This window comes from Syngnathus scovelli, chromosome 17 (genome assembly GCF_024217435.2).
Source record: "Syngnathus scovelli strain Florida chromosome 17, RoL_Ssco_1.2, whole genome shotgun sequence".
Lineage (NCBI taxonomy): Eukaryota > Metazoa > Chordata > Actinopteri > Syngnathiformes > Syngnathidae > Syngnathus > Syngnathus scovelli.
The window spans coordinates 8790392-8807509 of NC_090863.1; the positions used below are offsets into that span (position 1 = coordinate 8790392).

The window sequence follows — 17118 nt, forward strand, 5'->3', positions numbered from 1 at the left end:
GCCAGCGCCCGACTTTTAAGAAGCCTTCATCCATTTGCGGGTGCGAGCGGCCGAGCTCAGAGGCGACGGGAATGTAGGGAAGGAAGGAAGGAAGAGGGAGTAGCGCGTCGCCGCTGCCGCCTTAACGTCGCTCCAGAACCTGCGGCGGATAAACAAGCCTGGGGAAGTGTGAAATGGGATGATAGATGCTGCTGTGTATAAACAGTATCATTTAATACGAGAGGCGCGCGAGGGAGGGGAGCTAGCATGAAATACTGTGTGATGTGCCGCGGAGAAGGCGGGAAAGAAGAGGGAGGCCGCTCGTCCTAAGCAGCCTGTGATGAGCGCCGCGGGCACACCAGGCTGGAGTCAAATGTCTTGTACATTTGTGTATTATTTCAAAAATAGTAGAATGAATAATAAAGAACGCGAATTTTTTTTTTGTTTAAACCATACGTATAGCACATGCTAGGAACATTAAAACTAATCTTAGAACATTAGAAATAAAAGGCTTTAAGATTACAGAATATGCTTGCAACAAGATTGATTTTTTTTTTTTTTTTTTTTTTGTGTTGGAAGCAACCCATGCAACAAATTGTCCGAATGCGTTGAGTCGCAACTGCCGCGCGAAGGCGCACTCGGACGTTCGCCGCCTCTAATGTTTGGTTTGAAAGAGGCACACTATCATTCCCCAACTTCCATTTTGTGTCTCTTCAGCAACTTCCCCTCGCCTCTCTGGCGGCTGCCACGCTCTGCTGAGGAGCAGAGCGTGGGCTTCCCTTGGGGGAGGCAGCAAGAGACACATAATGGCCGTCTTTGCATGCATGTTTGTTTTCACCCCCCCTCCCCCTTGTCCTCCCCCCTTCGGCTTATTTAAGCCACTTTGGGAAAGACAAGAGGCTCGCGGGGTCAACAGCAAGTCGAAACAAATGTGTTGGTATTTTTCCCTGCGCACTGCGGATTGGGAGCTCCAGGGATGGCGGCGGTGGTGGAGGGGGGGGGGGGGGCGAGTGCGAGGTGGTTATGTAGCCCACGGGCCAGATCACAGACTGGATATAGTGCAAGTAGCAGAACATCTCTTACTCTCGATGTCTCCTTGCTCGCTGCCAGCTTTCGTCAGCTGCTAGTTCAGTGTAGGAGTTACTACTCGCCCGATGTTTCATGCATGCACATCCATAAATCACCAACAAGCTGCGTTTGCAGTTCTTCAAGTTCCTCTGAATAGACTCGGACACTTTGGTAGCGTCCACTCTGATAAAAACTTTTTACCCAGGTTATGGGTAGAATGCTAATGCACCGTTTATTAGCTAAAATGCTAATAACACAGTTTGTCATGTCAGGCCCTTTCACAAGTGACATTTTTCTCCCAATGTTGCTGTTCCGTGTGAAAAGTACCGGCCACGATATGACTGAACGTCAAAGGCGACCCTCCAATTTGCCACCTTTTTGAAATAGTACCTGGCCAGATGACATGTGCGAAGTAGAAACAGGACTATTCGTCTTTGTTCCGCCACAAACAAAATCTTCCATACTCTTGAAGATAAGTTGTCACAAGTCCAGTAAAGCATGTTCCTTTTGAAGACCATTAGTCTTTGGCCTGATGTGAACAAATGCTTTCACGCGGGAAGATAACTTATCAAGTTCCAGATACGGCGAAGCTTTACAAAGTCTCTGGCGTGCAGCAAACAAGATTCAAACTGTTGAAAATTGTTTGTCAAGGTTCAGTTAAGCGATGATTGGCCTGTCACAGATGAAACTCAGTCTCATCATAAATAGCAGAAGAGCTACTAGACCTTTCGCATTAAGAGTGGTGTCCGGAGCTTCAGATTATCTCCACAAACGGGGAAGACGACTGAGGGCTTCCTGTTTCTACCGTAAGGCAGAATAATGTGGTCCTGGTAAAAAAGAAAAAAAAATACTACCCCGTGGCGTAACAAATGACTGCAGCTGTGTGGTGTTTTTTTGGGGGGGGGCATCTGACACAGCAGTGGACGATCCAATTGAACGGCGCTAAAATCTGATAAACACAGCAGCAGCTCACAATGAAATGACCATTGTGGAGTCAGTCAGGTTCCACTTCTTGGATTCTTGGAACTGACTGCCATAAAGACTTTTTCCATTTCAGCTCATTGATGTGTAGCTTGTAAACAAGAAGGCCATGGCGGCTCTGGTAAACCTTTCTGTGCGACTCCGTCATATAAATCCAATCAACGTTTCACAGCATTAAGTGTTGTGATCTAAGTCCCACTTTATGGTTCAACTTGCAAATGCCTCGCAGTAATTACGCTGCCACTCAAAAGCCTTAAAGCGCCTTCTCAGTCCAAAGCCACTGAATGTTTTCGTGTAAAATTGCACTTGCCCAACAAGGTACAGCAATTCTGCCGTTTAGGATTATTTTTCCCTTTAAAACAAAAGTAGACTTATTTATTTTTTTAATTTAGGCCTTAAGAACCTAAGAACTCATGCCAACAGTGGAAGTTTTGGTTTGAAACCGCCTTTTTACTTCTGCGACTTTGATGACTTGGTCCCACCCTGGAAAGATTTTTTTGGCACCCTCTATTGGCAGAAATATGTTATTGCAATAAGCGTTTTATAATTCAGCTGCATCCTTCCAGTGTTTTTGTCACCTTTTCACTTTCACACTCGACTTCTCGTGTGTGTGTGTCCACATTCTCCCTCACGCAGCTCACGCACCCGCTGCGCACATTTTCCTCCCTCAAGTTGCGATAACAGAAGTGTATATACGACTTTGAGCCCATTTCAGTTTATCTTTCCAATTAATATCTGCCTTTGTGCCGCAGAGCGGGCCGCTGTGCCACTAATGATGCGGATTACCGCCGCCTGCCGGTGCTACCGCACGCTGGGAGCGCCACTTCCCCCGCCAGGGCCCGCGATCTGTCACCCGCGGCCTTCCTCCCTTCCCAAACGGCGTCCCCGCGTCGCCGTTCAATGAGCAGCACGCTGGGCTCTAATGATGAGAAGCTTTGCCGCGCTCTCGTCTGTCGCGTCGCTCTCCCGCTGTACCTGCGGCTCACACCTTCGCCCCTCTGCCTCATCTTCCTTCTCCTTGCCGCCATTTGAAGACAAAGGACCGGGGAGTTGTCTCATTTACACGCCCACGTCAGCGTCTCCCCCCCCCCACACACACACACAATTTTCTCGCTCAAGCGTCACACCGCGCACACTAATGAAGGCGGGTTGATGCCCCCCATTTATCCTTAGCGGAACTCGGAGATAGGGGGGACATTTTTCCACCTCCCCTTGCTCGCCCTGCTCGAGTCTCATCAGGCTACCTTGGATCATTCTGATGTGAGGTGGCAGAAAAACTACCAAGAAAAGCTCCCGTTTGGGGTTAAGTTGAAAATTGCAATGTTTTTTTTAACCACGCTCAATCTGATCGTAACCATAAATCATGATAATCTTCTCCGCAGTGATGTCACACATTCACAAAGTCACACGACACCACCTGTAAAAACTCTTCCTGAATGTTTCGACTATGATGAGCCATAGAACGGCTTTGCTTCAACCTATCCAATGTCACATGATCCCTGATTCTCACTGATCTTTTTTTCCCCCCTCCGACAGATGACGTTTTCCGCCAGTCCTTATTCGGACCTCATCCAGGTCACATCGCAGTCGCTGGTTCAGGGGGCGGAGCAGACAGAAATGCTGTGGGTGCTGGGCCCTGTGTTTGCCGTGGTGCTCATCATCAGTATCGTCATAGCCATCCTGCTCTTTAAGAAGTAAGCGGCTCTCTTTGTGTTTGTGCATGTGACGTAATCACCACCCAGCGTCATCATTGTGATGCTCAATTCATTGGACAGTTGAAGAGTAACCGAACGCGGTTGCGTGATTTTCTAACAGAACTCAAATGTTTGTCGTTTTTTGCGTCATTCCTAAAAGTCATCATTTGAAATGAGTCATTCATCTGAACAACTTCAGCCTTAAGATACCCATCACATTTGATTTTATTTACCTTATCTGGTGGACAAATATAAGCCTACAAATGGAAAGCCCATAGTTCAAATCAAAATAATACAAATAATCGCCTTTGTTTAAGATAAATATGGAAAGTGGAAAGCCTTTTTTCTAGATTCATTTCGCAACTGTTGAACAATAATTCTACCCTGATGAGTCATCATATTTCAAAAGAACCGTATTGAAAACCCAACCTGCTCGCCAGTCAGACCCTGCGCCCCCCCCGCAGTCGTCTCAGAGACTCGCCTAGGTTTGATATCAGGCCTCGAGATAGCCCACCGCTGCGCCTCCGCCGGAGCCCTTTTCTCTGTGCCGACAGATTGACAGGAGGGAGTGTGGGCTGCAAGATGTGAGCCCTTTTTTTCTTGTTTCGGCTGCCAATAAAACACACAAAGCGATAATTGAGTTCTCGCCAGAGCGGTTGTTATTGCTACCTGCTCGTTTGCCAAACACAGAGCCTGCTATGGACTTGTTGGTGGAAAAGTGGCCTGCCGGAACATCTCATGCTTGACATTTTCAAAGAGCTGGATTAAAACAAGAGGATAATAATTGCCTATTAATCCCTTGCCTCCCTCTCCTTCCCCTTTCTTTATGAACGCAGCAAACAGGAGAGGTGGGTACTGTCACTCATCATCAGTGGTGTCTTCCATTCGTGTCGTGCGGACGTCGCTGAGAGTCTGCTTCCTCTCACGCCCAAAATTATGACAAAATGAAGGGAAAGCAGACTCGAAATTGGTGCGTCGAGTCATATTTGTTGGCTTTTAACAGACGTGAGATGCAACAGACTCCATCTTGGATAATCGGGTCAAAATATGTTTATAACAGCAAACTCTTAAGAAACTTTAATAGAGACAGAACATAGTAAATACTCCAAAATGTCGCTGGATGCTTTCAATGCCAATATGTTGGAGACAAATATTGATTGTCAGTTGTTTTAAAGCAGTTGCTGTGGCGCGCTAGCTAGCATACTGTTGGCTAAGAGCACTCGCCGGCTACTTAGTTACGATGCACATTGTCTGCGAATCACTTATTTACACCAACTTTGACTATGATTTGAATTTATGTGAAAAATTAAAATGGAGACCTTAAGTTGATTTTTGGAGAAATCTCAAAATTGGCATTTTTGATCAAGCGGTGTATTTTTAACAAAGGCCAACAAATGCAATTTTAGTGTTGACATTTTAACATCGGGCCGCTTTCCTTTGAAAACCAGGTTAAAGTGAGTCATGGGAGGTGTCCGATTTGAGCTTGGTGTGGCTTTACATGTGCATGTTCCACGTGTGTCGACCGTGTTCCTCATCACATCTGTCCTGTTCGCCCGTCTTGTGCTTCATTATTCATCCAACGCCGGCATGTGACCCCAGCGGTCCCTCCCGCCCATATGCGACTACGCCAAGGCAGCACTCGGCTGCAAAATGGCCCATTGTCAAGTAAATGCCAGGCCGTGGGGAAGTGCCGCAAAAAGAAATGTTCCCGTTTTTGAAGCTGACATTATCCGCAGAGACCTGGTCTTCCTGGCAGAAGTTTTAACAAAGGGCTTGTTCTGCTCTCATTAAGGAGGCCGCTTACTGCACAAACACTCGCACGTACGTGCACACAAACATTTAACATACTCCAACTCACAAGTAGACTGTCACACTCGCTTTGAATAACCTTATTGAAATGGCTCGAGGCCAGCGTTTAACCACCCTGTTGCATTTGTTTCCCTGGATTGGCAGTAATGGTCCGAGGTCACGTAGACACGGCACAGGTGTAATTATCCAAGTTTAAAAAAAAAAAAAAAAAAATAGGACTAATCTTTGCTTACCATCTTTCGGATGTGCAAAGGTAAAATATTTAGTTTTATTATATGTGGCTGGAAGGTCATGGAAATGAGAATGCGCACACAGTCTGTCTCTCAGGGATGTTTGTCTTAGATTACCCGTCACGCTGCTAGCATTAGCTTAAGACCCCGCCGTTTAACGTAACAGGTGGCGCGGGTTCAGGCAGCTGTACATCTTCTCAGCAGAAGGCCTAAAAACCTGCATTTTATGGGGTGTAGTGAGATGTGAAACTTCCACTGGGTGTCTCCATTTGCAGTCGGCGGGCCTGTGTGTATGTGCGCGCGCTTGTCAACAGATGCTAACCGTCTCAACTTTACAATACATATACACCCGATGGACAATGTTATGCTCGACTGAGCCGAGCGAAAGCGAGCTAAGTTTCACCAGGCGGCACAGGTGCTGCAAAACCGGTCTCAATTATCCGGCGTTGTGCCACCCAGCTGATGAGCTAATTACAGCAACCGCCTGTTTTCCGCTCACTCTGGAAAGACTGTAAACACAACGTGTTGTTGGCACACCCGCACACACATAACTGTGAAAATCTCACATATGCACATGGATGCATTCCCACACAGCAGCTGTCATATATTCAAACCGTGGCTAGACCACTCCAGGAAAATGATGCTTTTTCTATCTCCTTAACTGCGAGACTAATGAGGACATTATCTTGGGCCTTAGCTCTCTGCTTGGGCACATTGTCTGGCTAAGCTAGCTATGCTAGCAACCTTAGCCAAGCCCAGTTGGCCTTCCAGGAAATTCCGTCATGCCGTCCAAGCAGGAAGTTCAGTTGAGAACAAGATCATACCAGCAAGTTCAGCCAAACCATAACACGTTCAGGAACATCGTCCACAAACATAATACGGGAAGTTCAAGAATAATTTATGAAACTGATGAAACACACAACCAACAAGAAATAGAACCATGTCTTTAAGTTGAGAAGGGGGAAGTTGCCAGACCCAGTTTTCTAGTTCTCATTGCAAAGAGAAATAATCAGTGTCACTCTCAATCATCTCGTCATTTCCACTTAAGTGGATAAATCGCTGCCTCTTGGTGGGGCGTCCCTTTAATGCCGTATTGTTGTTGTTTGTTTCTCTCTCCAGGAAGCGAGCGTCGCCCCTGCCCAAGGACGAACACTCGGGCGGCGTGAAGGACTCCCTGCTGCCCAACACCTCCGACCCCGTGGAGATGAGACGGCTCAACTACCAGACGCCAGGTAGGAAACAACCCCCACGCCTCGCCGCATGTCGTCGACATATGGTTGCGTTCGCACGGCTCCGCAGGGATGGCTGTGTCAACTCAGTGGTTTTGATCAGTCACTCAGTGGATCCTTGCAAGTAAATGACTAGTCCAGATTTTCAAAAGGACATTTTTAGTCACATTTGCAACATATACAAAACTATTTTAATGAATGGACCACATCAGAGTGACAGAGTTGCTTTGTCCTGTTATCTACCAATGCTATCATTAAGATCATTAGCGCTAGAAGACGAGACGTCAGTTAATGGCAAAGTTCCGTTCCTTTGAACTCTGGGATGGTGAGTCAGAATTCTCCACAGATAATCATAGCCTATGCTAGCCCAGTAGTAAATTTGGGTGAAATCCTAAATATTGGGATGAAACACAATTAGAGTCCATCAACATTAAACAGTCAAAGTTTGATGCTAACCAAATGTGCCTTTTCGTGCTGTGTGGTCTTGAATTTGCTGGGCAAACTAGTTGACTGCCTGCCGTTTATGACCTTGAACGTAAGAACCATTGGGCCCCTGTACAGTAAATATTGACATGCTCATAAATCAACTCGAGTTTGATTCCAAACTAAATTAGCCCGACATTGTGGCTAAGGCTTCAGACAGGGAAAAGCCGTCTTTTCGCCATTGCTGTTAGAAACTGACACGATCCCGTCACGGTTGCTGACTGCTGAGCTTTAGGAATGCGTTTCAGCCTCCAGCCGGTCTTTTTCCTCTTTGTCGCCTTTTTGAAGAAGCGAAACTGAGATTTCAGCCGAGCATTTCCAGCTCTGTCACCGTCACTCGGTGCACACTAGCCCGGTGGGTGGGGGAGGCTTTTGTTGAGGTGTCCGACCTCAGCCTCCTTCCTTTTTCCTCCACCCCCTCATCAGCTGCTTTCATCCCCCCCAATTGGTAATGAGTTGTGCTGCCTCTGATGTCAAGGTGAGCTAGGTGGAGGGAACAATGGAGCTGAAAGGAAATGTCAACCCAGGAACAGACATGCGTGTGTGTGCATTCATGTGTACATTCCTTCTCACAGGTTATTAAAGACCACATTGACGTGCACACACACACACACACACACACACACACAGCCTCTTTGAGCCCCTGCAGAGGAATTAAGCATGGCTGCCGCTCGCTCTAAAGGATCCCTGTTCTCCCCTCCTCCCACTCCACCTCTCTTTCCCTTTTGTCTTCCATTTTCCCTCCTGTTGGATAATCTGCTTTTTTTCATCTGGCGTTCTCTGACGCCCCCTTCCTTTCCCGGGACGTCATCATCTATCTGCGTCTTTTTTTTTTTTCGGCGACAGAGGTGTTTCTTATGAAAGCTGTGCGAGCCTTCGGCCACCATTTCTTGCTCTCTTTGACTTGATTGTTCCACAGCGGGGGGGGGAACATTCCTGCCTTGATTGTAATTGTTGTTAATTGCTCTAGCAACATGTTGCTTTGTTTAACATAATTTTTTGTAATTGACAAATAATAATTTGAAAACATGTACCTCAACTCTTGTTGCGCCTTTGCTTCTTTCCTCCATGACTTTCCTTTCTCTCACAGGGCCCAGCTCTCACCGCAGCCCCAACACGCCAAGTTAGTCTACTATGTCATCCTAAGCGCCCCCCTCCCCTTCCTCCGTCCTCCACCACAGCAGTACAGTTCAGTAATATTTCATAGCCTGTATATTCATTTGATTCTCAATCAAACAATCAACCCTCGGCCTTCCGATGAAAGAACCGTACTGCTCAGGTGGTAACAGGTGTCAAGCGTGTTTCACTCGCTGCCATTCTATGTTCGCCACATCATAATCCCACCAGTCTCGCGCTCCATGCAAGCGGCGGACTTCACGGCTAGCCGAGCACGCGTGTTCTAAACGAGCTCGTCTATCTTTTGTCCTGACCCTCCATTACATCCGTCAAAGACTCGTCTGGCTGCGGAGAGGTTCATGTTCACGTGCCGCTTTTAATTGGATTCATCACTCAGGTGCCACGCCGTGTAATGAATGCGCTTTGGGCGGCTTGTTGCTTTGAGGACAAAAGCGCTTTCAAAAAGCGTATTACTCGACATGGCACCTGCTAGCCAGAGACATAGCATTTGTTTACCGATTTAACCTCTGGCAAATCGATGCGGGTTTTCAGGTTATGGAAATTTACCACAGCGGGTGTGTAGTCAGAGTACACTGCTTTTAATGAAGCAGCATGTGACTCGTCAACTGAGGTTGTTTTTGCAGAAACAACTGCACACAAACAATTGTTTGAGATTAGTTGTGGCTCGATGTTTGGTACATCTCGACCAACAGCTACCCACTGAGTCTGAGGACCTTGTGGGTGAAGCAGCATGATGTTGCATGAAGCAGATGATTTTGTATGACTGCAAATACTTGTTTTTTTATCGCAAGGTGACCCCAGCTTTCTAATATACAAGGGAAAAAAATATCACTGGAAATAATTGCATGTTTTTGATCACTCTTGATAAAATTGGGTCTGCTTCATGCAAACTCGTTTCTTGAGTGTTGTTTTATCTGGTGCTGTTTGCCAGTGTTTATTATTATGAAATCGAACATCTTCAATAGCTATATTGTTTGAGTGGTGTGAAGGTGACACATGAGACGGATGCTGAACTCCGCGCGATCTTGCTAGTTCCCGGCTATGTGTTTTAAGCCAAGATCAAAGGCGCATGGGGGAATTTGTGCTAACAGATTAGCAACAACTCGCCGCAATAACACTAGAAAAGAGCAGGAGATGATGGGGGGGGGGGGGGGAGTAATCCAGGCCAAGCGCTTCCAGGCTGCGCCAAAGGACGCTCTATTGTAAAAAGAGATATTTTCAAAGGAATGAGTTCTGGCAGTTGACCAGTCACTTTTTTCCCCTCTTCCTCCCGTGAAATAAGACTGATCCGCCGAGACTTAACGGAGTTCTCACTCTCTCCGGAGCCACATTTGTTTCCCATCCCCAAATCTCCAGAAGCATGCCTCTCATCCCCCGTGGGTGGGTCACCCACCTGTGTCGTCATTCGCCATCTGTCGTCACACACACGGACGCATCAACGCCACCTCATGGTCCCACATAGTCTTGTGACGTTCAGCGACATCTTACCCGTTCTTACCGTTTGGTTTTTTTCCCTCCTCGGTTCCTCTTTTAGGGATGAGAGAGCACCCGCCCATTCCCGTCGCCAGCCTGGCTGACCACATCGAGCTCCTCAAGGCCAATGACGGCCTGCGCTTCTCCCAGGAGTATGAGGTAAGATCAACACGAGCGAGGAGCCCTGCTGGGGATAGCAAAAATTCAAAACACACATTCAATGACCAACAAAAAAATAGGACATCTTAGACACAGACCAAAAAAAAAACCCCAAAAAACACCGTCAAAGGAGAACAAAATCAAGATGGCGTCAAAATAATACTTTTGTTGTTTTGGCCTGTCCCAAGAAGCGCATAACGAAGGATAATTTCCCCACCCAGGACATTTGTACCACTTTAATCCCATCCCGACACAGCTTAATTACACTAAAAGCCGCTAGTGTTTATTCTTTTTTTTTGTACACAAACTAGCTGGTGGAAACAACGCAAAAGCAATCAACGCGCGTCTCGATATGCACATCTTGTGATGCAACTCGGCGAGGGATTACCTCTCGTCCTCGATAAAAAGAAGCAAGTAAAATTAGCATTTAAAGTGGCGCATTGCTTTGGAGAGCGGCGAGATGTCCTCGTGTAAAGAAAAAAAAAATTATTTGTTCAGACATTTCAGTCCGTTTCGGGTTCCAGTGATTGACTGGCTGGATTGATTGAAGGATCATAGGGAGACGCCGTTCCGATTTGGAAACAGGTTTTTTTTTTTTTCCCTCCAGCGGTGAAATGGTAATACAAACAGTTGCAGGGTTGAACTGCAGACATTTGTCAACAGCTACACAATAGACATTATTATCAACTACTTCATAAGTGTGCTTTCACTTTCACTTCCACTTTTATAGCTTTGAGATACTCAGTGTTTTTTCTTGTCAATTATCATTGAGAAACAATTTACACATGAATAAAAAATAAACAGAATGACGAGTTAATCCAGAGACGTGTGTACGAAACACACCAGTAGGGTTGCCAGTGGTCGCATTAGCTGGAAATAAATAACCATGGCTCTGAAACCGCAATACGTGCGCCTCCAAACCGGCACGTTGCCCTTTCAACGTGTTGGGGCTGGCTAGGAAGCGGCCCGCTACAACGGCGGGCAGCCGGCCCGGCTCCGGCCGTGACTGGCAAACAAGGGATAGGGCGCCTCCGTGGGGCGGCAGATGGTGTGTGACATCGCTCCTGGCACGATGGTCACCTTTAGCCAATTCTGGTGTCGAGTCACATGTCGAGTCACAGGACCAATGGCCACCGCCCTCGCTTTCCTGACCCTCCCCGACCCCGTCCGTTCTTTTCCTTATTTGTCTCCTGACGGGGTCGGACCGCATACGTATTGATCGGCCGGGGATGTGCGACGGCGTCCTATACCGCGCATCGATAATGTCACCCGCTCTCATGTTATTTGCTATCGATCGTCCGCCAGCGGCTGTGCTGCAGAAGCGCCTTGGCTAATTTCCCCCACCGGAAGCTCGCACCTGGCAATTCCAACTGAGGGCAGTCTGCAAATGACATGCTCCAAAATGCCCACGCATGGCCTTGTGGTCACAGTTGGTTGATATTGTGAGTGAAAATGCACTTTTAAACTACTCTCGTGGGTCAAATTGACCCGTTTAAAAACTTAAAAGATATAAATATGAAAAAATTTGTGATTGATGAGGCTTGTTTTTTCATTTTTAAATATCTCTCGCTTCAAAATATATGTATGTAAAGCTGGAACTCATCTTGACTATCATATTGCAATGATGATACTATGCTAATGCTTGCAATTCCTCCCGCCCTAGTCCATCGATCCCAGCCAGCAGTTCACGTGGGAGAACTCCAACATGGAAGTGAACAAGCCAAAGAACCGCTACGCCAACGTTATCGCCTACGACCACTCCAGGGTGGTGCTCACGTCCGTTGACGGTAAGAGTCGAAACGTGACGCAAATTCAGCGAAGGGAATGCAGACTGAAACCCGCTTTTACTTCGCAGCAGTCCCAGGTAGCGACTACGTTAACGCCAATTACATTGACGGCTACCGGAAGCAGAACGCCTACATTGCCACGCAGGGACCGCTGCCCGAGACGCTCAGCGACTTCTGGAGGATGGTGTGGGAGCAGCGCTCCAGCACCATCGTCATGATGACGCGACTGGAAGAGAAGTCCAGGGTAAGGAGGGCCACCAACTCAGGAAAAACATTTAGGGCGAAGAAAAAAAAAAAACATCAGAGAAAGAAATACACAAGCATCAGAAAATAATTAATAATGAAATAAAATAAAAATTATTCAAAATATTCATTTGAGGATGTGAAAATATGATATGAAAATATTAGGTGGCACAATTACTTAAGTATAGGATAGAAAAAGAAATACAAATATTTAGAAATAATACAATAGTACAAAAAATTTTGTCACAGAAATAAGAAAAAAATACGCAATTATTAGGAAGAATACAACACGTTTGATGGTAGCCCAAAATAAACTGTCATAGTCATTAAAGCAAGAAGAAAAGCCGCCCAGAAAAAAAAGCAACAAAATACTTACAAATGTAACAAAGTTGCTGTTTGCGGCTAATCCTGCTTGATAATAAATGTGTTCCTTGTTCTTTGTAACGTAACCTCGGCAGGCCCTCTTAATGAAAACCTCAATTGTCAGATGATCCCCCCAACTATACACTGCACTCGTCGCGTCCGCAGACAGAGCTTCCTTTCTTTGCCGCCTGCTTGTGCTCAGCTGGATTTGTCAGCCTGATCAAAGTCAGTTTGCAGACGCCATCGTTCCCAAAGTTTCTCCAAATCTCCAAACCCTCCGCACCTGTCTGCCGGACGGATTTCCATAATAATGAGAATTACATTCCTCATTCATTACCACGACGCACACATAATACTAATATGTTTTTGCAGCCACCGTCGACTTTGCGGCTGGTGTTTATGCTCCCCGCCTGCGTTTGGCCCTTGAGACGACGGGAGCGGGAGGGAAAAAAAAAAAAAAACTCTTTTAAGTTGAAGTTAAGAGGATTGTCACCCAACATTTGCCCGCGTCTAAAAATATAGCCAAACTATACACACACACACAAAAAAATAATGTTGGGAAAGTTTTTAGAAACATAACCTTCACATAACAATCAGTTTACAAGTTACAAGGAAGCCTTGGAGGAAGGAAAAATAATTACCCGCTGTTCCGTTCCATCCATCAGCATAAATATAAATACGGCGAGTGCCTTTGTCAGGTAAGAGCTCGACGGCAGCATAACATGCTATGTTTTAATTTAGCGGCTCCCCGGGCCATCACTCATCTCGGCAAATTGGCCGACACGCTTATGAAAGCGGAGCCCGCTCCTTCATAGGTAAAAGCGTGTGTTTATCGTGCGTTCAATCACATCTCACCTTGCCCCTCCTGCGTTAAGACCGCCCCGCAGAGGAAGCGGAATGTAAAGTCAATTTGTCGCCGTCGTAAAACCTTTATTAGCAGTGTTTGAAGTGACTAACAAGTTGTTAATCGGAGTCATCATTTTGTGAGCTGTCGCACAACTTTAAAGGGGAGGTTGGCCACCATTTTCTTGCCCTACATTCCTGTGTAAAAATTTCTTTCACTCTGACCACTATTTTTTGAAATTTTCAGCCCGGTGCTGCGGTGTTTACACGGCTGACCGACCGACCAGTAGCTTCTCTCTCGGGTTAACCCGCTCGATAGCTGGAGTTGATGTCTCGTTTAGCTGTGCGGCCTCGCTAAGAGTTTATAGATTACGCTCAGATAGACAAAATGAGTCAATCCCAACTGAATTTGCGCATGACTAGACGCCACTAACAAGCATTTCTACTCGTAGTCATGTGACAGGAGCTAACATGCAGGTGCATGTGCGAGAGGGGAGACGCAAAGGCCGCAGTCTCACAACTGTGAAGCGGACATGTTGAGTGGCCCTCACCGACGTCCATGAGACAAATCATGTGGTCTTGAAACGCCCCCCCACCCGTCCTAAGCAGAGCCACCTGACAATTAGCTCATTGCAAATGATCACAGGCTGCTAAAAGACAAAGTGGCCTTTCGAAGTGCACTTCACACACATACACACACACACACACACAAGGTGAGAGGGTGCAGTCATGTTTGGGTGGATGCTGAGTCTTCAGCTTTTAATGAGACAGGCCACGTCGCCTCTGATCCGACCCTTCTAATGTTCTCGCCTTGTTAATCAGCACGGCTCGTTCGGCGCGCTCCTCTCGACGCCGCACTCTGTTCTAACCGTCCGCCTCCTCTTCCTTCCCTCTCGACCCGCCAGGTGAAGTGTGACCAGTACTGGCCGGCGCGAGGAACCGAGACCTACGGCATGATCCAGGTCACCATGTTGGACACGGTGGAATTGGCCACTTACAGCGTCCGCACTTTTGCACTCTACAAGGTACAGCACTGAACTTTTACATTTTGTCCAGGAAGCAAAATTCCGAGGTGGCCTTTTAGGTTTGAAGCTGTCATTTAGGGTCGTTTGAACCGACTCTGGGGCTCGTACAAAGGCAAACTTTTCCTGTCTGATTGCGCCAAAATTTGAAGCTCGTAAGACTGCACCGGCGGGACACCAAAAAGCTAATTCAATTAAACAGCGGGTGATTTTCAAATGAAACTTGCGTAATGTCATTAAAGCGCTTTGACCTTTCACTGGATTCCAGCACGACATGACAAGTTTTTGAACTTCATCCTCCCTTTTTGACAGAATGGTTCTAATGAGAAGAGAGAGCTGCGGCAGTTTCAGTTCATGGCCTGGCCTGACCACGGCGTGCCCGAGTATCCCACCCCCATCCTGGCCTTCCTGAGACGCGTCAAGGCCTCCAATCCTCTAGACGCGGGACCCATGGTGGTGCACTGCAGGTGCGAATGGCAACGCGCTAGCATGCCCGCCAATGTCAAGTTGGGCGAATTAAAACGGTCCCCGTGCCTTGCAGCGCGGGCGTGGGCCGGACCGGCTGCTTCATTGTGATCGACGCCATGCTGGAGCGCATGAAGCACGAGAAGTCGGTGGACATCTACGGCCACGTGACTTGCATGCGGGCCCAGCGCAACTACATGGTGCAGACCGAGGACCAGTACATCTTCATCCATGAGGCGCTGCTGGAGGCGGCCACCTGCGGGAACACCGAGGTGGCGGCGCGCAGCCTTTACATGCACATCCAGAAGCTGACGCAGCCGCCGCCCGGCGAGACGGTCACCGCCATGGAGCTGGAGTTCAAGGTAAGGACAAAATATACCAAAACCAAAAAAATCATTATTGCCTGTTCTATGGTTATCATCACCACACGTAGGTAAGTAATTGAGAAATGAACTCTGTGACTACATAGACACACCACATCAACACACAACGTTCAAGGTGACACACACACACCTGCTGTCAAGTGTGATGTCATTAGAGCGTTTTCGCCTCTCGGTGTTGCTGCTCTGCCATTTGCCCCGGTGCTAACCATGCCGCATTGTATTTAAAGTGATAATAGCACCGGCCAATGAGAGACGGCTGGAACCGTTGTGTGGTGTTTGTGTGTTGTGGGGTCACACAACGCTCACGCACACACTGCGTAAGCACCGCCGGTAGAGCGTGACAGTCCGTATACGCTCCTGCTGGTCCATCTGCCGCCTAAAGCGCTGCCAAATTGCTTGTGTCGCACTTCAACGCATGCTCTTTGTTCATATTACATTCCTTAAAATAGCACTTTGAAATGAAGATGCGGCCATTAAAGCATGAGAGCGGTGCTCATGTGCGTTCATTCACTCATAAATTTGGTCACCTTTCTTGTCACACGAGCAGCCACTTATTTGCAGAAATGATGCAGAAACAGAAATGATGGTATATTCGACAGAAACTGTCGAATTTGTTTTACAGATGTCTAATCGTGTAATTTTAGCACCATTAGCAAAAACTAAAGTGTAAAGTGCTAGTTTTCACATTTAAAAAGCATATTTTTTTGGAACCGATTATCGGCGTTTCCATTCATTTCAATGAGGAAAGATGATTTAAGTTTTTCACGATGCAATCTTATTAGCGTACGACTAAAGGCCAATTGTTTGTCGCTCAGCGGCTGGCCAACTCCAAGGCGCACACGTCGCGCTTCATCAGCGCCAACCTGCCGTGCAACAAGTTCAAGAACCGCCTGGTGAACATCATGCCTTTCGAGTCCACGCGCGTCTGCCTTCAGCCCATCCGCGGTGTGGAGGGCTCCGACTACATCAACGCCAGCTGCATCGACGGATACAGGTGCGTCATTTGTCTCCTCTCTTGTTCTTTGCTTCTTTCTTTCTCCCTCTCTTCTACTTTTTAGCCCTTACCTGTCATCTCTCCTTGTCCTTTTTCCTTCCTTTACTCTTCCTCCTTGTCACTCTTCTCTGTCCTCCTTTGAATTTCTTTCATGCACTTTTCATCCTCTCTCGTCTTTATTCCTCCTCTCATTTTTTCTGTTACCATTTCCTCTCGTCTGTCTTCTTTCCTCCCTTTAGTCCTCACCTGTTTTTTTTTTTCAATCTCTTCTGTTAATTTCCTCCCTTATCAATATGTCCTAAAGCAAAGTGGGTAATTGAATTAATGATTTTAATTACATGATTTAACAAAGTACATTATGTTTAAAATGATTAAATAAATTGTCCCAATGCAATATATTTCTTAATCTATTTTTTGCTTTCCAAATGAATTCAAAACAATTATGGTGGGATGCTTTGTCCGTGTTTGTGTAATTAATTGTTTTACACGACTATATTTAATATATGCCATGTAATGTGATAAAAAAATTAGCATTTTTACCGTTTGGCATACTATTTAAAAACATGTCCTTTATTTTTAATTCAATGTCCAGTTTTGCAGGGTTTTTTTTTTTTTTTTTTAGATAATTTTGTGTCATTTCCATTTGTCTTAAGGGAATATTTCATTAAATTATAGATTACAACTGCTGTCGCCTCCTCCTCCTCCTCTCATCTTTTTCTACTGCTCTCCTCCAGTCTGTCCTCTCCGTTCATCTCTTCAAATCTCCTCCCTCACCT

General features: G+C 46.5%; 1 protein-coding gene across 15 annotated transcripts in view; it reads left to right on the forward strand.

Annotated features, from left to right (window-relative positions):
- Positions 1-17118, forward strand: part of LOC125985110 (receptor-type tyrosine-protein phosphatase F) — a 114641-nt gene that overhangs the window by 95454 nt on the left and 2069 nt on the right. For 9 of the 15 annotated variants that reach the window (XM_049747633.2, XM_049747632.2, XM_049747637.2 and 6 more), the window contains 10 exons: positions 3565-3722; positions 6881-6993; positions 8564-8596; positions 10145-10242; positions 11906-12029; positions 12098-12273; positions 14384-14503; positions 14813-14967; positions 15042-15327; positions 16164-16342. In XM_049747633.2, coding sequence (XP_049603590.1) covers positions 3565-3722; positions 6881-6993; positions 8564-8596; positions 10145-10242; positions 11906-12029; positions 12098-12273; positions 14384-14503; positions 14813-14967; positions 15042-15327; positions 16164-16342 — 1442 coding nt within the window. The remainder of the gene's footprint in view (positions 1-3564; positions 3723-6880; positions 6994-8563; positions 8597-10144; positions 10243-11905; positions 12030-12097; positions 12274-14383; positions 14504-14812; positions 14968-15041; positions 15328-16163; positions 16343-17118) is intronic. The other 6 variants (XM_049747638.2, XM_068648681.1, XM_049747642.2 and 3 more) reach the window with 2 other exon arrangements.